This window comes from Otolemur garnettii, unplaced genomic scaffold (genome assembly GCF_000181295.1).
Source record: "Otolemur garnettii isolate 467f Iridium unplaced genomic scaffold, OtoGar3 scaffold00025, whole genome shotgun sequence".
In the NCBI taxonomy this organism is placed as follows: Eukaryota; Metazoa; Chordata; class Mammalia; order Primates; family Galagidae; genus Otolemur; species Otolemur garnettii.
In genome coordinates this window covers 18,609,885-18,632,089 of record NW_003852420.1, presented here as the reverse complement: position 1 = coordinate 18,632,089, position 22,205 = coordinate 18,609,885, and the positions used below count along the sequence as shown (strand labels likewise).

At 48.1% G+C, this 22,205-nt stretch overlaps 2 protein-coding genes across 2 annotated transcripts in view; both read left to right on the top strand.

Moving 5' to 3' along the window:
- The window catches only part of SOGA1 (suppressor of glucose, autophagy associated 1), a 77,710-nt gene extending 72,295 nt beyond the window's left edge, over positions 1–5,415 (top strand). Inside the window, exon 15 of the mRNA XM_012804191.2 lies at positions 4,664–5,415. Within this exon, the coding sequence (XP_012659645.1) occupies positions 4,664–4,816 (153 nt within the window). The 3' untranslated portion in view covers positions 4,817–5,415. The remainder of the gene's footprint in view (positions 1–4,663) is intronic.
- Positions 5,416–20,179: 14,764 nt separating this feature from the next.
- Positions 20,180–22,205, top strand: part of DSN1 (DSN1 homolog, MIS12 kinetochore complex component) — a 23,739-nt gene continuing 21,713 nt past the window's right edge. Inside the window, exon 1 of the mRNA XM_012804094.2 lies at positions 20,180–20,213. Within this exon, the coding sequence (XP_012659548.1) occupies positions 20,180–20,213 (34 nt within the window). The remainder of the gene's footprint in view (positions 20,214–22,205) is intronic.

Here is a 22,205-nt window from a genome sequence, read left to right as displayed (position 1 = left end):
GGGCTGGGGATTTGAACCTGCCACCTTAGGTGTATGTGGCTGGCGCCTTAGCCGATTGAGCCACAGGCGCCGAGCCTCCTTGAAAGTTTTATTGTAATACACTTTAAAATTTAAATTTAATATTCATACTGAGCATACTGTAAGAGGATGGCTCACTAAATTCTCACAAACTGAATACAGCCATTATGTCTGTAGAGAGAGTTCTCTAGAGAAATAGGACCAATAGGCTATATAGAGAGTAGAGGGGGAGAGAGAGATTTATCATAAGGAATTGGCTCATGTGATTATAGAGTCTGGCAAGTCCCTAGATCTGCAGGGTGAGTCAGCAAGTGGGAAACTGAGAGAGCTAATGATACAGTTCCAGTCTGAGTCTGAAGGCTTGGGAACTTGGGAGGTTTATGGTTTAGTTCTGATCAAAAGGCTTGCAGACTCAGTGACCCAGGAAGAGCTGAAGGTTTAGTTCTAGTCTGAAGGCAGAAAAAAGCCAGTGTCTGAATCTGAAGGCTGTCAGGCCAAAACAATTTCTTACTTGGCCGGGCACAGCAACTCACGCCTGAAATCTCAGCACTCTGGGAGGCCAAGGTAGACAGATCACCTGAGCTCACAAATTCGAGACCAGCCTGAGCTAGAGCAAGATTCTGTGTCTAAAAATAATAGGGCTCGGTATCTGTAAAAATAAATAGGGCTTGGTATCTGTATCTCAGTGGTTAGGGTGCTGGCTACATACACTGAGTCTGGCAGGTTCCAACCTGGCCGGGGCCTGCTAAACAACAATGACAACTGCAACAAAAACAGCAACAACAAAAATAGCCGAGCGTTGTGACAAGTGCCTGTAGTCCCAGCTACTTGGGAAGCTGAGGCAAGAGAATCACTTATGCCCAGGAGTTTGAGATGCTGTGAGCTGTGATGCCATGGCACACTACCAAGGGGACATAGTGAGACTCTGTCTCAAAAAAAGTAAATAAAATAAAAAATAAAAACAATAGCCATCACTCTGGGAGGCCAAGGTGGGTGGATTGCCTGAGCTCAGGCAAGACTTCGTCTCTAAAAATAGCTGGGTGTTGTGGCGGGCATCCCAGCTATTTGGGAGGCTGAGGCAAGAGAATCACTTGAGCTCAAGAGTTTGAGATTGCTATGAGCTATGATGACACAGCACTCTGCCAAGGGCAACAAAGTGAGACTCTGTGTAAATAAATAAAGAAAGAAATAAAATAGCTGGGCATTGTTGAAGGCATCTGTAATCCCAGCTACTCAGGAGGCTGAGGTAAGAGAATAGCTTGAGCCCAGGAGTCTGAGATATTGCTGTAAGCTATGATGCCATGGCACCTATCAGGGGTGACAAAGTGACACTCTGTCTCAAAAGAAAAAAAATAATTTCTTAATTGGATTGTCCGTTCTTTCTTTCCATTTAGGCCTTCTACTGATTGGATGAGGCCAACCAACATTGGGAAAAATGTAAATGTTAAACTCCTCTGAAAATACCCTCACAGATACATCCAGAATAATATTTAACCGAATATTGGCACACTTCATGGCCTAGTCATGTTGACACAAAAAAATTAACTGTCACACTCATATAACCAGCATTACATCAAGAAACAACTGTACAGGCTCGGCGCCTGTGGCTCAAGTGGCTAAGGCGCCAGCCACATACACCTAAGGTGGTGGGTTTGAATCCCCAGCCCAGGCCCGCCAAACAACAATGACGGCTGCAACCAAAAAATGGCCAGGCGTTGTGGTGGGTGCCTGTGGTCCCAGCTACTTGGGAGGCTGAGGCAGGAGACTCGCTTGAGCCCAGGAGTTGGAGGTTGCTGTGAGCATGATGCCATGGCACTCTACCCAGGGGGATAGCTTGAGGCTCTGTCTCAAAAAAAAAAAAAAAAGAAACAACTGTACAAAGCTGGCTGGATTTTGGATGTTGATTTTGAAGTTGATCCAGGCTGGACACTGTTGCTTATACCTTTAATCCTAGTACTTTGAAAGGCCCAGGATCAGCCAAGAGTTTGAGACCAGCCAGAGCAACACAACGAGACCTTGTTTCTACAAAAAGGAAATTTTGTTTTGAGTCAGGGTCTTGCTTTGTTTCCTGGGCTAGAGTGCAGTGGCATCATCATAGCTCACAGCAACCTCAAACTCCTGGGCTCAAGAGAGCCCCCTGCCTCAGTCTCCAGAGTAGATGGAACCACAGGTGCATACTACCTTGCCTGGCTAATTTTTCTACTTTTTGTAGCGATAGAGTCTCACTTCTGCTCAGGTTGGTTTCTTAACTCCTGGCCTCAAGCGATCCTCCTGCCTCAGCCTCCTAGTGCTACTATTACCAGGTGTGAGCCATTGCACCCAGCCTCTACAAAAAACTTATAAAAATTGGCCAAATGTGGTGGCACATGCCTATAGTCCTAGCTACATAGGAGGCTGAGGCAGGAAGGTTGCTTAAGCCCAGAAGTTTTAGGTTGCAGTGAGCTGTGGTGATGCTACTGCACTCTAGCCTTGGCAACAGAGTAAGACTCTATCTCAAATTAAAAAAAAAAAAATTGGCCCAAATATTTTTTAGTATGTAAAAGGTACATGCCACCCATTGATCCAGTAGTTCTTTTAGGAATATAGTCTATAGAATGTTCACATAGGTGGAAAAAGATACTTGTATAAAGGAATGTACTAGCCAGGCATGGCGACTTATGCCTGTAATTCCAACACTTTGGGAGGCTGAGGGAAGAGGATCACTTGAGCCCAGGAGTTCAAGACCAGCCTGTGCAACATAGTGAGATCCTGTCTTTATGAGAAAAATTCAGAAACTTAGCTAGGTGTGGTAGCACCTGTCTCTAGTCCCAGCTACTTGGGAGGCTGAGGCAGGAGGATTAATTGAACCCAGGAGTTGGAGGTTACAGTGAGGTATGAATGTACCTAGCCTGGGCAATTGAAAGAGACCTCCTCTCTGAAAAAAAGAAAAAAAAAAAAAGAAAGGAAGAAATACAGGACATTATTAATAAAAACTGCTAACCATTATTGAATGCTAAGTAGGTTCCATATCAGTCACTTTCCATATCATATCTGATTTGACTTTTGCAACTTTGAGAAAAGTGTCATGTCCTCCTTCTTAGAGAGGAGGAATTCAAGGCTGGGAGAGGTTGAGTAGCTTGCTTAAGGTCACACAGCCAGCAAATGGTACAGCTGAAATTTGAACCAAGCAGTCTACAGCAACAATTTTAAACATTATGCCTGTCTAATGGTAATAGTAAAAACTTAGAAACTACCCAAGTGCACATCAAAAATAATTTAGGTAAATAAATTATTTCCATTCGATGGAAAGGTATAGAGCCATTATAGAAAGGAGATCTAAACATACATAGTGATAGGAAAGTGCTCCTGTTTTTTTGTTGTTGTTATTGTTGTTGTAGAGATAGAGTCTCATTCTATCGCCCTCGCTAGAGTGCCGTGGTGTCACACAGCTCACAGCAACTTCCAACTGCTGGGCCTAGGCAATTCTCCTGCCTCAGACTCACAAGCAGCTCGGACCACAGGCGCCACCACAATGCCTGGGCCATTTTTTGTTGCAGTTTGGCTGGAGCCAGGCCTGAACCCACCACCCTAGGTATATGGGGCTGGCGTCCTACCCACTGAGCCACAGGCACCGCCCTTTGGTGTGTTTTGTTTTGTTTTTTTTGCAGTTTTGGCAGGGGCCAGGTTTGAACCCACTCCCCTTGGTATATGGGGCCAGCCCCCTACTCCCTGAGCCACAGGCACTGAGTAAGTGCCCCCGTTTTGCAATTGGAAAAGCTATGGGGAAAAAAAAAAAGCTATAGGAAATGAGATCATTTTGGTAAATGTATGTATGTATGGTGTGTTAAGAATTTACCTTGGGGCTCGGCGCCTGTGGCTCAAGCAGCTAAAGCACCAGCCACATACACCTAAGGTGGTGAGTACGAATCCCCAGCCCGGGCCCTCCAATCAACAATGATGGCTGCAACCAAAAAATGGCTGGGCGTTGTGATGGGCGCCTGTAGTCCCAGCTACTTGGGAGGCTGAGGCAGGAGACTTGCTTGAGCCCAGGAGTTGGAGGTGCTGTGAGCTGTGATGCCATGGCACTTTACCCAGGGGGATAGCTTGAGGCTCTGGGCTCTGTCTCAAAAAAAAAAAAAGAATTTACCTTGGATGTCTAGGACCACGGACAGTGTCCACTCTCATCTCTGCCTAGGCTGGACTATATTATAATGAGTATTCATTATTGCTGGCTCGGCTCAAGTGGCTAAGGCGCCAGCCACATACACCTAAGGTGGCGGGTTCGAATCCAGCCCAGGCCTGCCAAAAACAACAATGATGGCTGCAACCAAAAAATAGCCAGGTGTTGTGGCGGATGCCTGTGGTCCCAGCTACTTGGGAGGCTGAGGCAGGAGACTCTCTTGAGCCCAGGAGTTGGAGGTTGCTGTGAGCTGTGATGCCACAGTACTCTACCCAGAGTGATAGCTTGAGGCTCTTTCTCCAAAAAAAAAATACTCATTATTGCTGTGACCAGAGAAAAACAATAAAGAGAAAAATTGATTCAGCAAAGGGCTACAGGTCCTGGTCCATGGGCTGGCTGAGTCCAGATTCTTTGCCTTGCTGGCCACTCAGCCCCAAGGGGCTGTGCCTCCTGACTCCACCTGACTTCCCACCTCTCTCCTCCTAGGATGCCATTTGTGACTGTAGCACCCAGTCTCTTACCTCCTGCTTCTCGCGGTCGTCCCGCTCTGCCATCCGCCACTCTCCTTCCAAGTGCAGGCTGCACCCTTCAGAGTCCAGCTGGGGCGGGGACGAGAGGGCAGCACCCCCTAGCGAGTGACAGAGCAGCAGAGCTCCCTGCCTCAACCAACTCCGGCCCCGGATAGCAGGAAGGAACCAGCACAGAGGAGGTGAGGGGCCGTGCCCTCTGCATCACCCTGGCCCTGGAGGTGTAGCAGCTGCAACACTGCCACAGAGCAGCTTTCACGTAAAGGTAAAGCAGGGTCTCCTGCTGACCTCTGGGTGGTGAGCCCCAATTTCCCAGGGGAAAGCAATGAGTGGGAGAAAGACCAAAAATGGGCTTTGGAAGCATCTACAGAGAGATCTGTCTCGAGTTGATCCCTGGGTCCTAAGGGAGAGCCTCTTCTGGTTCTACCTATGCTCACTTCTTGGAAGAGCCTGGGAAGGGTACACCTTTGGCGATGCCCTTGGGGAAAAGGGCCCAGAGAGATGTTCCTTACTGACCACGCACCCCTTCACTGAAGAGGAGACCCTACGGAGAAGAACAGGCTTTGCTGCAGGGCTCCACGTGGGGCTCCTGATAGAGCTGGGCCGGGCACCATCACTATCCCCTCCTTCCCTCTGCCACCTCCTCCTCTCAGCCCCACTGCTCCAGATTTCCAGGACTTGGGGTGGGGGGTATGATAGGGCTGAAGCCAGTGCCAAGTATCTGCTTGGCATCCTGGAGCCCTGGATCTCCCTGCTTATACCCTGGATGCAGGAAGAACTGGGAGATAAGGTGGGAGTGTGTAGAGTTGGGGAGCCTTTGAGATTGTTTCCTCTGCCAAGGTAACTTGAGGGGCCCTATCCTTCCCAGGAGACTTCTTGAGGACAGAAATAGGTAGAGTCAGTCTTAAGACTTGGTGCATAGAGAAATGCCTACATGCCCACTGCCTTGATCTCAGGGCCTCTTTTGCTGGCACCACATCTCCACTGTGTTTACATCTTGCAGCTGGTGGGGGCAAAGATGTTCCCCATAAGAGACTCCAGTTGGCCGGGTTAGGCCAAGGAGAACTCCAGGAGGCCAGAGCTCAGGACACAGCAGTAGACTGGGGCCTGGAAACACACTTCTTGCTTAGATTGCTTATTTGAATTTTTCTTATTATAAATATTTAAGGCGGTTTACTTTATTTTAATAATTTAATTTACCCCCAAAGTCCCTAAGGTAATTTATTGGAGGTTGAGACACATATTCTTGCCACTGGGACAATGTGGGCCTTCTAACAGCATGGACAGGCATGGGATCCCATGTGTAGATGAGGCTGCTCAGCAGCCAGGTTTGGAGACCAAGCCCTGGTGTCCTGGTCATTCTTGGAGGGCCCCTTGACAGAGCTGGAGCCCTGCAACTTGCTCCCCTCCACTGCTGGCCATTTGGCCTCAGAACGCTACTTGTTACTCCACACCTAGTACTTGCCCAGCACCACCGGTCAGTTTGTAAACACCCACTGACATGGCAAAGGGCTGGACTGTTGTCACCACTCCCCAAACATTCTCCATTTCCCTTCTCTTTTTCCTCCTTCCCTCTGACAACTTTTTTTGGTGAGTTGAACATGGATTACTAAGGCTCTGTTAAGAGCATGGAAATCCCTCCAAGTTCCCCAAGTGAGAACGTGCAGGAAAACAGGACTGAACTTGGAGAATGTTGTTTATTGCAGCTTTGCACATGGACCTGAGAGCGTCTACCAGCCTGCCTTGGTTCTCATCAGCCTGCAGCCTTTTCACCAGCCTCTCTCCTTAGCCTTATGCCTTTCATGGCTCTTCTCCCAACCCACTGGCCTGCCCTTCCCCACATCCCACATGAACTGTGAGCCACCCGAGCCATTGGTTGGATTGCAGCATGGCGCATTGCAGTGTGGTGAGGAGGGCCTCACGTGGGCTCCTCCTTGGTGCCAGCGAACCCATTTTGGTTGCATACACACCCACACACAGAGACATGCAGCCCTCCTGTAAGTGGCTGGGGACCCAGAATGGAAACACCAGGATGGATTAGCTTATCTGCAGAATTCCTTATCAGGAACACCAAAAGCCAGCAGCTTTGCTAGTTTGCCCCCAGGACTCAGGAGATGCCCTTGCGCTCCCTCCTCCCACCTGCCAGTTCCCATCCCACCCTTTCAGCGTCACCTGGACCAGCTTGTCCAGGGCCTTCAGCTCCCTTCCCTGAACATCAGGGTCATGCCAATCCTGGCCATGTCATCATGCCATAGTGATGTGTGGGCAGGCCAATGGAGCCTTGGGCCACTTCCCATCTGGGGTGCTGCTGTTTCTATCCAAGAGGTTAGGGGGACCCTCCAAGATTATCTCCAGATGAGGGGACTCACACCAGGCCACAAGCCACCAGAGGCCTTCTGCCACCTCCCAGAGCTGCAGAGGGCCAGGGAGGCTGCACCCAGGCCTTGGGGAGAAATCCCTGTGAGACTTGAACCCCAAGGCCTATGGACCACTCAGCCTTACCATCGTCCTCATCCAAGATTGTCCTTGTCATCTTCGTTGTGTCAACACGTAGGCCCCCAGCCACTGTTGGAGACTCCAGATCTTGGTTTTCAGTAAAGCCCCTGTTTCTACTTCCTGCATGTCTCTGTTTGAGGCCACTCATCACTGTTCCTGTAGAAGCCTCGGGACCTGGGGCTTAATGGGGTTGAAAATGTTACATGTAAATATTGGTTTGGTTTGGTTCTTAGCATTTTACTTGGTAACTGGTTGTGTTTTCCTTTTTGGGGTGGGGGGTTGGTTTATAAAAACTCTTTGCTCTTTTGGAATGTAATTTCTAAGTTTGTTTGTTTTTTCAAATGCCTTTTTAGTCTTGGTAACATTCCCAAAGCAGAAAACTGACCCACAGTAGGGCTTCCCTGGAGGATTGGGTCCTAGGAAGGAACGCTGCCCTTCCCTTTCTCACCCTTCTGCTGTGCCCCTTCCTTCCTCTCTTCTTTCCTTCTTTCTCTTTTTCTCATCTCTATTCTCTCTTCAACCAAAGTCCCAAGGAACCGTGGTGTCCCCATCCCCTACAGACCACTTGGCTTGGCTCCATGGGGTTGACATCAGTTGGTTGGGGGGAAGCAGGGAACCAATTGGCATGATTGACCCTAAACTGGGCAACCTCATGTTGTTTATGTCTGACCTTTCCAGAGCCAAATCATACCTTTTTTGGTGCAATAGTGACTTTATTGTAATGAAAATCAAACTACTTTGGTGCATCTGTGACGCTTAGGCCTGCATGCACAAGTCATCAGAATCCAATTCCCTATCCCCTGCTGGCCCTTTCCCCCATTTCTTTCCCCACCAAGTCCAACCTCCAAGAGGTCTTGATTTCTATGGGCTAAAAATGGGCTCCCCCACTCAGTGTCCCCAGGGATACTCTTGTACCAGCTGGCCTCCCAGGAGACAAGTATGAGGGCCCAAAGACTTGACTCTCGTGTACCCTGCCACGAACATGGCTCCCTCACACCCATCCATTCCCATGCACCTTTCATGCTTCTATCACCCCACCTCTTCTCCTCTTGTCTACCCAACATCCAGGCATGTCCTCCCATCCAGAACGTCCTACATTCCAGCCTCTTCAGACCCCCAAGCTCCCATACCTCTTTGTTAATAATAATCCCCTACACATCCTGCCCAGGGCACTGTACTATTTAGAAATCACTTCCCCAACCTACATCTTCCTGAGACCTCTCAGGGACAACTCTGGGAGGCAGCCTTGGCAGGATAGGGGTTAGGGCTCTCATTTTGCAAAGGAAGAAACTGAGGGGCAGATCTCATCACAGAGCACCCACCTAGAAAGTTATCAACTTTAGATAAGAATTCAGATTCCCTGGGCAGTGCCTGTGGCTCAGTGAGTAGGGCGCCAACCCATATACTGAGGGTGGCAAGTTCAAACCCGGCCCCCGCCAAACTGCAAACAAAAAATAGCTGGGTGTTGAGGTGGGCGCCTGTTGTCCCAGCTTCTTGGGAGGCTGAGGCAAGAGAATCGCCTAAGCTCAAGAGCTGGAGGTTGCTGTGAGCTATGACTTCACGGCCCTCTGCCGAAAGTGACAAAATGAGACTCTATTTCTAAAAAAAAAAAAAAAAAAGAACTTGGATTCCCTCTCTGTCCTGCCTTCTCTGCAAACCTGCTGCTCCACTGGGGACTTTATGTGGATACAGGACACCCCCAAAGTGCCACTGGTCAACCCAGTCCTCTCCAGGTTCTAGACCTATGTGTTCTAAAAGGTGGTCTGCGATTCTCCTTTTTCAGAATCCTCTGAGGGCATGTTCAAAATGCAGATTCCTGGACCCCACCTTGACTTCTCTCGGCGGATCCTAAGCACCATTGACTATGCCATTTGTGTTCATGGCCTTGACTGTTAGGCCATCTTTTCTTTTAACCAATCACTACAGTGCTATATTTTAAAAAGAGCATCGAGCACTGAGCTGGGACATAAGGGACGAGGTCCTCCTCAGCCAAACTCTGATTTAATTACTCTAAGCGATTCCAAAAGGCATCAGAAGCCATTTACAATATTGGTCATAGCGTTCAATAAGATAACAAAAATAAAAAGTCAAAAAGCAAGACAAATTATTCTCTAAATCCACCTGATGTAATTCCATAATAGGGTGATTAAATTTTACTCGAATGAGTTTCCTGGCAGCCATAGTAAAAAGAGAAACACAGCAAGGTTTTATATTCTCATCATCCAGTCATGGAAGCAAGCAAGTTTGCCCCAGGAGACAAAGTCTTCTGCTACTAATCTATAACCTATGTCCTTTCTTCAAAGGCCTCTGAGCCAGTTGGTGTTTCAGCAGGTTAAACTAAGATGCAAAGATGCTTTCCAGGTGACTATTTAAAAATAATAATAAACTGCCACCAACTTGAATGATCTTAGTCAGATCATGTGGCTAGTCTATGCCTCAGTTTCCCCAGCTATAAAGTTTCTCTACCTCACATAGCTGTGGTGAGGACCAAATACTATACTGTGCCTGCAAGTCTACTTGGAAAAGCATTGTTCCCAGGCCAGCCTCTCAGTGTCCTGGCCCTGTGGGATGTCAGCTCCCTAACCTCCCTCACTAATCTTCATGAACAGAAAGGAAAGGAAATCATAACATAATCAGGACTAGTCTCTTCCCCCTTTATAAAAAGTTGTGGCAGGTTTGGTGCCTGTAGCTCAAGTGGCTAAGGCGCCAGCCACATACACCAGAGCTAGCAGATTTGAATCCAGCCCGCCAGCCCGGGCCTGCCAGACAATAACAACTACAACCAAAAAAAAAAAAAAAAAAAAAGCCGGGCGTTGTGGTGGGCGCCTGTGGTCCCAGCTACTTGGGAGGCTGAGGCAAGAAAAATTGCTTAAGCCCAGGAGCAGGAGGTTGCTGTGAGCTGTGATACCACGGCACTCTACCCAGGGTGACAGCTTGAAGCTCTGTCTCAAAAAAAATAATAATAATAAAATTTTTTTTACCAAAATGTTACATAAAATTTAACATTTTAACCTTTTTATTTATTTATTTTTGAGACAAGGTCTTGCTCTTTCTCTGGGACTGGAGTGGAATACAGTGGCATGATCATAGCTTACTGCAACCTCCAACTCCCAGGCTCAAGCCTCCTTCCTAAGTAGCTACAGGCTTATGCTACCATGCCAAGCTAAGTTTTTTTATTTTGTAGAGACAGGTTTCATTGTTGCCCAGGCTGATCTTCAGCTCTTGGCTGGATGCAGTCCTCCCATCTTGAGCTCCCAAAGCACTAGGATTACAGGGGTGAGCCACCATGCCTGACCCCACTTTAAGTACCTTCATGATGTTGTATAACCATGGCCACTGTCCATTTCCAGAACTTTTTTTTTTTTTTTGAGTCAGAATCTCACAATATCACCCTCAGTAGAGTGCTGTGGCTGGTGTCACAGCTCATAGCAACCTCCAGCTCTTGGGCTTAAGTGATTCTCTTGCCTCAGCCTCCCAAGTAGCTGGACTACAGGTGCCCACCACAATGCTCGACTATTTTTTGGTTGTAGTCATCGTTGTTTGGCAGACCCAGGCTGGGTTCAAATCCAACCAGGTGTATGTGGCTGGCGCCTGAGCCGCTGAGCTACAGGCGCAGAGCCTGTTTCCAGAACTTTTTTTCATTATCACAAATTGAAACTCTACTCACCAAACAGTAATGTCCTATTCCTCCTCTCTCAGCCCCTGATAACCTCTACTCTTTTTTCTCTGTAGTTTGGTCTATTCTTGATACCTCCTGTATGTAGAATTGTACCATACTTGTTCTGTGTCTAGCCTCATTTGCTTACAGGAAGAATCAGGCCCAGAGAAGGGAGTGGCTTACCAAGGTCACAAAGAAAACCAGAGGCAGCGTGGAGACCAGAACTCCGGTTCCCTGACTCACGAGAGGTTCTGCATCCCCAGTGGCAAATGAGAATTGCCCTGCTTTTCTGTGATCTTGGTTGAGCCCTTTCTTCTCTCTGGGCTCAATCGGTTTGCTCCCTACCACCCACCCATCCTCTCTCTTATTAGCGTTTTCATTTTCCAAAGCCTCCCCTCCTGCCTTCTCCTTTCCTTGGCTGGCTCCTGCAGGCAGATGGAGTGGCCTGGCCCCTGGCCAGGTTTTCCTTTTCTGGCCCCAGGCTTACTGTTGCATCCAGCCCTTTAGCCCTCCCGGGAAGTCCTCCCCACACCATTCCCTCCCCTGAATTTTCTTATAACCTTAGCATCCCGCCAGCCCCTTTCCCCAGCACACATTTCTATTCTATGAGGGGGAAGAGTGTGTTCTTGTCCATTCTGAAACCACCCAGACCACTCCCATGAAAAGGGACCTTGGCTGGAGGTCTGGAGACCTGGCCAAAGTCTGGGCAGATCTCTTAACTTCTCTGGCCCTCCCAGTTTTCTGATCCTATGATGAACACCAGAGCATCCCCTCAAGTTTTGGGGTCTTGCAGCCCCATCCTTTTCCCCCTGGGCCCTGGTATCCTGGCTCTTTTCTCAGCTCTACCACCATTCTCTGTGCCTTAGTTTACTTCTCCGCACAGGGGGCTCACCCCAAGACCATTCATGGCAGCTTCCCAGATATTATGTGCCTCTAAAGTTAGGCCTTGCAGCCGTGGCCCAGCTCCTTAGCACTGCCCAGGGGCTCCAGGTCACTATGGATGGGATGATTGGGGGCACCATTCTAGGCCAGTGGTTTTCATATTGTGTTCCAGCAGCAGGAGTGTCACCTGGGAGCTTGAGAGAAGCGCAAATTATTGATTCTACCCAAGACCCACTGAATTAGAACTTGTGTTGTGGGGCCCAGGAGGCTGGATTTAAGGAGCCTTCCAGACGATTCTGACATGCACAGGAGTCTGCCAACTGCTGATCTAAGTTAGCAGTTAGTACGGCCTGGGGAGGGACTGGGGTTGGACCAGGCCAAGAATAGGTGGAAAATACCAACATCATCTGTATTCCTAGATTGGAAACTTTTCTTTACCCACAAAAGAAACAACCCTGGGGCGGTGCCTGTGACTCAGTGAGTACACCAGCCCCATATACCAAGGGTGGCGGGTTCAAACCCGGCCCTGGCCAAAACTGCAACAAAAAAATAGCCGGGCATTGTGGCAGGCGCCTGTAGTCCCAGCTATTTGGGAGGCTGAGGCAAGAGAATCGCCTAAGCCCAAGAGCTGGAGGTTGCTGTGAGCTGTGACGCCACAGCACTCTACCTAGGGCAACAAAGTGAGACTCTTGTCTCAAAAAAAAAACAAACAAAACCCCAAAAAACAACCCTGGCTGGGCATGGTGACTCATGCCTATAATCGTAGCACTCTGGGAGGCCAAGGGAAGTGAATTGCTTGAGCTCAGGAGTTTCAGACCAGCCTGAGCAAGAGCAAGACCCTGTCTCTGCTAAAAATAGAAAAAAACTAGCCGGGCATTGTGGCAGGTATCTGTCGTCCCAGCTACTTGGGAGGCTGAGTCAAGAGGATCATTTGAGCCCAAGAGTTTGAGGTTGCTGTGAGCTATAATGCCATGGCACACTATCCAGGGTGACAAAGTGAGACTCTGTTTCAAAAAAAAAAAAAAAAACCAAAAACCAATCTTATAGTCCCTCCTCTTCCTAGGAGTTGGAGGGCCTGGAGAAGGTATACATTTTTCTTTTCTCTGGTCCTGGCTTGGTTCCAGCCCTGCTCACCTCTCCCACTTGTCTTGGTTTTACAAAAACCAAGTTGTGTGGCTGTGTGAGTGGTGCCAGCCAGGCTGGGGGTGGGAGACCTGGGGAGGCAGGAGGCAAGAGACCCTGTCCTTAACCCCTTGGGAACCTCACCATGGGCCAGATGGCCTCTCTTCAAACTGAAAGAAACTTAACTCCACAAGGAAAGAACTCTAAATCCCTTCCAACCCCAACCCCAGGGAGACCTTGGAGATAGTGCCAAAAAGTAGCTCCAACCTCCAGCCGCTGGGAAGAGAGCCAGAAGCTGCCCTTCCTCCTCATCCCAGCACCCCCCCTGCTCCCCCCCCACCCCCGCCAAAACTGTGAAGCCCCCTTCCCTCAGCCTGCTTTTCTGGTGAGGGTTCTGCATTTGTAGGCCCTGGGGGACCTCCAGGGAAAGGCTCCTTGGGAGGGAAGGGACCAAGGGCATCCTTGGGCCAACTGTCCACCTCTCTTGTCCACTGTTCTCTCCTCTCCACTTCTATCTTCAAAACGCTCCTTCCCAGGATGGATCGGGTGCTAGGATGACCACAGTCCAATCCACCAGCTCTTTTTGCCCCTGTGTCTTATTTCAGACATGAGAATAATTGTACAGTGTAAACTTACAAAGCGTTTTTAATTGTTGTAGATTGGAAATAAAGTATGTCATATGAACAGTTGCTGTGGACTTGGCCTCTTATTTCTCTAGCTGAGTGGGTGCGGCCCCCAGCAGATTTGAAACCTGATTCCACTCCACCCGTTTGCCTGGGAAGGGGGAAACCCTGGGAATGCCACAGCCAGCTGGCTGGTTTGGAGTCACTTGTGAGGGGCCACCAGATGTTCTGGCTGCAAACTGCTGATATTTCAGCATCTCCCACCACTTGTGACATGACCACTGAGAAATAAATACAGAGTCTTCAAAAACAAGAAAAATAAAATTGAACTTTTCTATAAGAGACTAAAAAAAGGTATCATGAAAAAAATGACACTTTTAGATGTGTTAATTATCTATTGCAGTTGATTAGTTATCCCAGAACATTTATTATACCCCACAGATGTTATCAGTCAGGAATTTGGGAGCGGGGTAGTTTTGATCCAGGGTCTCAGGAGGTTGCAGTCAAGTTATCAGTCAGGCTGCAGAATGCATTGCCTATCTTCCAGGCCCATGTATTGTGTCCTCAGTGCTTAGCACAGGCCTTGAGACTAGAAGATCCATTTGCAAGGAGGTTAATTCACATGCCCAGCAAGTTAGTGCTGGCCCCAGGAGGCTTCAGTTCCTTGCCATGTAGACCTCTCCATAGGGCTGCTTGTGTGTCCTCAGCTAGCTTCCTCCAGAGCAAGTGATCTATTAGAGAACAGGGTGGAAGACATGATGTCTTTTATATGTGGGTCACTAGAAAAGTTTTGAGACAGTGTTATGTATGGCCCATTATTTCACTTCCTAGAAAGTCAATAGAGTCCTTTCTGATTCACCCATCCAAGTTTCAACTTTCTCAGCCTATTGGTGTTGCTACGAGGGCTTCATTTGTTTCTGTCTGCATGGATTTTGCGTTTCCTGATTTTTGTGTATCTCAAAACTTTTGTCATGGCTCAAGTAGCTAGCCTTGGAAGTCCCACAGTATAGTTTCTGTGATATCGTATTGGTTATATAAACCAGCTCTCTTCAAAGGGGAGCGGACTACACAAGGGTGGGAACACCCAGAAGCAGGGATCATTAGTGCCATCTTGAAAGCTGGCTACCATATGTTATTTTTACAGATCTCTCTCTTTTTTTTTTTTATAGAGACAGAGTCTCACTTTGTTGCCCTTGGTAGAGTGCCGTGGTGTCACACAGCTCACAGCAACCTCCAACTCCTGGGCTTAAGCGATTCCCTTGCCTCAGCCTCCCGAGTAGCTGGGATTATAGGTGCCCATCACAACGCCTGGCTAATTTTTGGTTGCAGTTCGACCAGGGCCGGGTTTGAACCCGCCACCCTTGGTATATCGGGCCAGTACCCTACTCACTGAGCCACAGGTGCCGCCTTTACAGATCTCTTTTAAGACCAAGGTCTGTTCTGGGCCTTGAGGAAACAATAGGTGGGCATGGAAGACAGAAAATCAAATGTCAATGGCAGGGGGGAGCCCAGGACAGGATACTCAGGGGAACCCAGAAGAATCAGGAAAGGCTTCATTTGAACTGACACCTAAGCTACAGATATTTATTGACCAGGTGAAGGGGGTGGTGATGTGTTGTAGGTGGGAGATTCAGGGAAAGTAGTTCCAGGGAAAAGGAATAGCACATTTAAAAGCCTAGTAGAGGGGTGGCGCCTGTGGTTCAGTGAGTAGGATGCCAGCTCCATATACCAAGGGTGGGGGGTTCAAACCTGGCCCTGGCCGAACTGCAACCAAAAAATAGCTGGGCGTTGTGGCGGGTGCCTGTAGTCCCAGCTACTTGGGAGAGGGAGGCAAGAGAATCTCCTAAGCCCAAGAACTGGAGGTTGCTGTGAGCTGTGTGATTTCACAGCACTCTACCATGGGCAATAAAGAGAGACTCTGTCTCTACCAAAAAAAAAAAAAAGAAAGAAAGAAACCTAGTAGAAAGACAGCGGAGCTCAAGTGGGGAGCTCAAAGAAGAGGCTGGGTCATATCACACAGTGCCTTATATCTTATAAGGGATATATATCTTATACATCTGGGGGATGTATTCACACAGGGAATATATCTTATACATCTGGGGGACAGGAGGGCGCCACAGGAGAATTCAAAGCAGTGGAGCTCAAGTGGGGAGCTCAAAGAAGAGGCTGGGTCATATCACACAGTGCCTTATATCTTATAAGGGATATATATCTTATACATCTGGGGGATGTATTCACACAGGGAATATATCTTATACATCTGGGGGACAGGAGGGCGCCACAGGAGAATTCAAAGCAGGGAAAGGGCATAGTGGATTTATTAGGTCTGAATTCCATTAAGTAATCATCTTAATGTGCCCCAGCATGGCCCTAGCTGAGAACAATGAGTTCTGTTTCTGGGACATTAACAAATGAAGAGTTTAGGAGGAGGGCAAGCATAGAGCGCAAGCATACCTCTGAGTCCCAGAGCAAATTTCTGTGTTCAGATGGTTGCTGGAGCCAGCAGAGTTAGAAACTGTAGGGTGGAAATTTCAGGAAGGCAGATTTCAGCCTCCTGTCAGAAAACTTTTCCAAGCACCACAACTTCTGTGGAAGAATTACTACAGTCAGCTCCACCTGCCTCTCCTTAACCTCTCTTTCGGACTTTGTAACTGCACTTAATTCAACATTTGGAGGTTTCAGATCTAAAAGAAAAGACTGTGGAAATCCAAAGGGAGATTTTGGTGGCACCAAGTTAGGTGCTGAGGAAGCAGCCTGTTGTCTGGAGGCCCTCCAGAGCCAAAGGGATCGTGGAACAGGCACAGCTTACAAGGAGGACAGAGGGACACCTGATTTTCAGTCTGGAGCCACGGAGGAGGCTCTGAAAAAGATGATTTGATAGGTAAGGCTTAAAATTGGAGAATTTTGGTAGGAACAGCTGGGAAGGGCTTCCGAAGGAGAGCAAACGGCTTAAGCAAGTTTGAGGATAGATGGCCTGTATGAGGCTCCTGGAAAGGAAAGCTCATGAACTTTGTTGTGAATTGAAAGCGCCGTAAAAAGACACAAAGTCCTAAAGCTTTGGGCTAGGCTGAGGCAAAACTGAACTCTGAACTCCAGTCCACCCTGGTAGGAGTCACGGGTCTCACGGTTTTGGAGCGAGGAAGATAAAGGGACGGAAGATAACGATAACCTTTAGTGACAGGGCAGGGTATCAGATGCCCTCTGATGCGCTATATTCCTTCGGCAAGTATCCCTCTGGCTCTTTCCTCGACTTAGATGGGCTTTGAGGACCCTGGGACGCAAAAGACTCGATATTACGGCGAGGGGAGTAGCGGGGGAGGTGGTGACATAGCCATGGGGACCGCAAAGTACTCCGAAAAGAGGCGGAGCAGGCAAGATCCGTGACCCCGGCGTACGCATGCGCATCGCTGGAGGCGGGCGTACTGCGTGCGTGTGCCCGAGAAAACGGAGGCCGCGCAAGCGCCCTGGGTTGGCGGGAGTTTTGGACCAGGCGACTCTGGCGTGGGTGGCGGACCCACACCCTACCTGCTCCGGGGAGGACCCGCCACGGTAGCGCGAGGGGCCGCTGGGGCCGCGGAGAGTGACCTGTGGCCCGGGACTGCACAGGCGTCGCTCTGAGGTCAGGAAGTCTCAGACTTCTCCCATAATATGGCCCTGCTCCCCCCCGCACCAGCCTCTGGCCGCGTACCCCTTGGGCCCCGCGTGAATCGCTGCTCCCACTGCCCCTGACAGCGGACCCTCGTGAGTACCGGGAGCGCTTAGACCTCCCGGATGAAATAAAACCCTAGGGAAAGCCACGCTCCTCGTTAGGGGCCTGTCTGCAGAGGTAGGGGACTAGACTCCAGAAAGTGGTTGAGGTTGGAGGTACAGGCCTGGGCTCGAATTTCGCTTCTGCCCCCAGGCTGGCTGTTTGACGGTCTTGGGCCCGGCTTTTTGCCCCTTTGAACCTGTTTCCCTGTCTGCAAAATGGAGTTAGTGAAAGGGTGGAAACTTATTAGGTGCTCCCTACGGGTGGAGAAAGAATTCTTAAAATTGGCTGGGTGCCCGTAGCTCACCGAGTGAGGCGCTGGCCTCATGCATCAGGCTGGCGGGTTCCAGCCGGCCCGGGCCTGCTGAACAACAATGACAACTGCAACCAAAAAATAGCCAGGCCTTGTGGCGGGCGCCTGTAGTCCCAGCTACTTGGGAGGCTGAGGCAAAAGAATCGCTTAAGCCCAAGAGTTTGGGGTTGCTGTGAGCTGTGACGTCAGCGCACTTTACTGAGGGCAACATAGTGAAACTCTGACTCAAAAAAAAAAAAAAAAGAAAAGAAAAAAAAGTTTATTTTTCCAAGAAAGAAAGAGATACAGAGAGATTGAGAGAGGTCCCACGGTAAGAAGGAAGGGAAAAAGTGAAAGGTGGTTCAGGAAGAGCAGCTGATGTTTTTAAAGGGCAACAGTGTGCCTCCCCTCCCTTTGTTTGCTTCAGGGTATTGTTAACAAAAGTGAGCGTGAAGCCACTGTGTTGGATTTCTTTTCTCATATAACAAATTGATAACAGAAATTAGTTCCTTTTTTATAGCAAAAGGGATGTGGTACAGGAGAAGCGGATAGCTCACACTCCTGTCTACTCAGGGACCATTCAAGGCTGTGAACTCTTAGTGATAAGGAGTTAGGTCACAAGTATTTTAATTAAACGAAGGGTAATTGTACTGTGAACTTGTTTCTCTTGTTTTCTGTTTGATAACTTATTTTCTTGTTAGACATGTTATTAGTAAGACCATCTTTCAGTTAGTAGTGTTTATGGAATTATGGAAAGGATCAGGTGGGATGATGATGCTAGTAAGATGCTTGCGTAGCACAGGTCTTGGCATATAGTAAATTCTTAACAAATGACAGTTGTTGCTCTTACTATCCAGACTTCAGTCTGTACGATACAATCGTAAGGACAGTGAGGACTGAGATCCTTGACCAACCACTCCTCATTGTTACCTTTTCCATGTTCTTCTGTTATTCTGTTCATTTCTCTGTACTAAGCACCCTCACAGACAGATTTCTGCTGAGAAGGCGGGGTGGCGTGGAAGATAGAAATCCAGTCACATTCTTGCCCTCTTTCAGTCAGTTGTCTGTGACAGACACCAGAAATACTAATTGGTTTTGCTGGGGAGACACATGCTAGGGAGACCAAGGGGTGTAGCCTGTAGCCACCAACTCTGTCAAAGTGAAGTGATTGGAAAGTTTTACAAGTAGAAGAACAGATGTGTGCAAAGATTCAAAAATAGTATACGATTAGCCGGGCATTGTGGCAGGCGCCTATAGTCCCAGCTACTCTGGAGGCTGAGGCGAGAGAATTGCCTAAGCTCAAGAGCTGGAGGTTGCTGTGAGCTGTGACACCATGACACTCTACCAAGGGTGACAAAATGAGACTTTGTCTCTAAAAAAAAAAAAAAAAAAATAGTATAGGGAGACTTGTGCCGTGGCTTGAACCTGCAATTTCAGTTGCTCCAGAACTCTTGAGGCTAGGAGTTTGAGACCAGCCTAGGTGATAAAGTGAGACCCTAGCTGGGCATTGTGGTAGGCGCCTATGGTCCCAGCTACTTGAGAGGCTGAGGCAGAGAGGTCACTTGAGCCCAAGAGTTTAAGGTGGTGTGAGCTAGGATACCACAGCACTCTACCCATAGAGGAGATTAAAAATGCCAGGGGCACAGTATGATACTGTGTCTCAAAAAAAAAAAAAAGCTGGGCATGGTGGCTCATGGCTATAATGCCAGCACTCTGGGAGGCCGAAGCAGGTATATTCCCTGAGCTCATAGGCTTGAAACCAGCCTGAGCAAAAGCAAGACCCTGTCTCTAAAAATCGCTGGGCGTTGTGGCAGGTGCCTGTAGTCCCAACTGCTTGGGAGGCTGAGGCAAGAGAATTGCTTGAGCCCAAGAGTGAGGTTACTGTGAGCTATGAGCCACAGCTCTCTACCAGGGGCAAGAAACTGAGACTCGGTCTCAAAAGAAAAAAAATAGTATAGGGAATAGGAGTGGCAGGAGAGAGCAGAAATAGATGGGACTAGCTTATAGCAGGTAGAAAAATCTCTGCATGTGTCTAAAGAATTGATCCAAGGGTGGCACCTGTGGTTCAAAGGAGTAGGGTGTGGCCCCCATATACCAGAGATGTAGTGTTCAAACTGAGCCCGGGCCAGAAAAAAAAAAGAATTGATTGGAAAAGAGCTATTGGATGTAGGAAAACTAAGGGAGAGACTTGTAGTAGGAGAGGGGAGCAGAAATTGTGAGAACTGAAGGAAACTAGTGACAGTGGGAATGAAGAAAAGATTATAAAGAGACTGCTGGTGGAATGGATAGGATTTTGGATCTAGAGAGCTAAGAATAAGTAAAGGATAACAAGGTTTTTCTAATTTGGAAGACCAAGTAGGTCATAATGTTGTCAATGAATTAGCAAATTAGGAACGAGTTACACACAAAATAATTGGGAAATAAGATATAGTGTGTGTTAAGAGAGATGTGAATATTTCTAGCCATAAGTTCTGTAGAAATTCAGAAGAGATACTGACCACTAATAGATATTCTCTGTGGAAGAGGTGAGTGAGGGCACTTCACAGAGGCTGGAAAGCACAAGGCCTATGGTGGGTGCTATTCTACTGAGAGTGGAGCTAAAATGTGAAGAACAGATCACCTCATTTTCCTTTTTTCACAGTTCCCCGCCCAAGATGACGTCAGTGACTAGATCAGAGATTATGGAAGGTAAGTGTTGTAGCGTAATTTAGTATCTCTTGCCTTGGATTTAGGCTTCTGAGCCATATTCAAATCTTTTCTTGGTTCCTGGTGGATTTGGAATTACATAGTCATGTATTTGTAGAGGTGCTTCTTCAGTGTTTCCATGATCTGGGGGAAGTGTTTTCTTCACTTTCTTTTTCCACCTTTTTGCACAGATACTTAGTTGTGGTGGGTTTGAATTTTGTATTTTGACTTCTTTGTAATAAATGCTAGAACAACCAGTGATGTCTAAGACTCATGATCATCAAGTGGAATCAAGTCTCAGCTCTGTGGAAGTGTGTACTAAATCATCTGCCAACCCGGAGATGACTCAAGGTGTTTCAAAGGAAAGAATTTGCCTTGACTCTAGCCTCACAAAAGGGGAAAGTTGTGATCCCAGCCACCAGGAAGGACTTCAGTCAAGATCCCTTCATTTGTCTCCACAAGAGCAATCTACCCATCAAGATAGGAGGCAGTCCTGGCGGCGAGCAAGTATGAAAGGAACGAATCGGCGGAAGTCATTGCATCCCATTCACCAGGGCATCACAGGTGGGGTGCTATTACATAAGACAGTGAGGTTCCAGCTCAGATAAGAGGCAGTCAGGTATGGCAGAAGTGTGCAGAATAGATGTCACTTTGAGCAAATTACTTTACCTGTTTGAGCCACAGTTTCCTTATCTGTAAAATAGAGACAAACTATCTACCTTGTGGGTAGATAAATTCTATATTTATAAGTACTATTGTCAAACTTCTAGTAAATGTTCAGTATTATTGCTATTTAGATCATTCGATTAGCTGCCACAAACAAATTCTGATTTCTGATTGTTCTGCAAGCATGAGAGACATTAAAAAAAATCCCTTCCTAGGCTGGCCGAGGTGGCTAACGCTTGTAGTCCTGGCACTCGGGGAGGCCAAACCTGTGCCTGAGCTCACAGGTTCGAGATGAGCCTGAGCAAGACTCCATCTCTAAAAAACAGCCAGGCACTGTGGTGGGCTCCTGTAGTCTCTCTACTTGGGAGGCTGAGACAAGAGGATTGCTTGAGCCCAAGAGTTTGAGGTTGCTGTGAGCTGTGATGCCACGCACTGCACTGAGGGTGATAAAGTGAAGACTGTCTCAAAAAAAAAAAAAAAAAAATTCCTTCCTGTTGGATGCAGTGGCTCACATCTGTATTCCTAGCACTCTATAAAGCCAAAGTGGGTGAATTGCTTAAACTCAGGAGTTCAAGACCAGCCTGAGCAAGAGCTAGACCCTGTCACTATAAGAAATAGGAAAACTAGCTGGGGCTTTGCGCCTGTGGCTCAAGCGGCTAAGGCGCCAGCGACATACACCTGAGCTGGTAGGTTCGAATCCAACCCCCAACCCAGGCCCGCCAAATAACAGTGACGGCTGCAACCAAAAAATAGGCGTTGTGGCAGGTGCCTGTAGTTCCAGCTAATTGGGAGGCAGAAACAGGAGAATCGCTTGAGCCCAGGATCTGGAGGTTGCTGTGAGCTGTGATGCTGCAGCACTCTCCCAGGGCGACAGAGGCTCTGTCTTAAAAAAGAAAAGAAAAGAAAAAAGAAACTAGCTGAATGTATTCTGAATGCCTGTAGTCTCAGCTACTTGGGAGGCTGAGGCAAGAGATTGCTCCAGCCCAAAAGTTTGAGGTTGCTGTGAGCTACAGTGATGCCATAGCACTCTACCCAGGGTGACAGAGCGAGACTCCACCTAGAAAAAGAAAAAAAATTCTGTGGCTCAGTACCCATAGCACAGTGGTTATGGCTCCAGCCACATACACCAAGGCTGGTGGGTTCGAACCCAGCCCCAGCCAGCTAAACAACAATGACAACAGCAACAAAAAAATAACTGGGCTTGGCGCCTATAGCTCAACCGGCTAAGGCACCAGCCATGTACACCTAAGGTGTCGGGTTCGAATCCCCAGCCCGGACCCGCCAAAACAACAATGACGGCTGCAACCAAAAAATAGCCGGGCGTTGTGG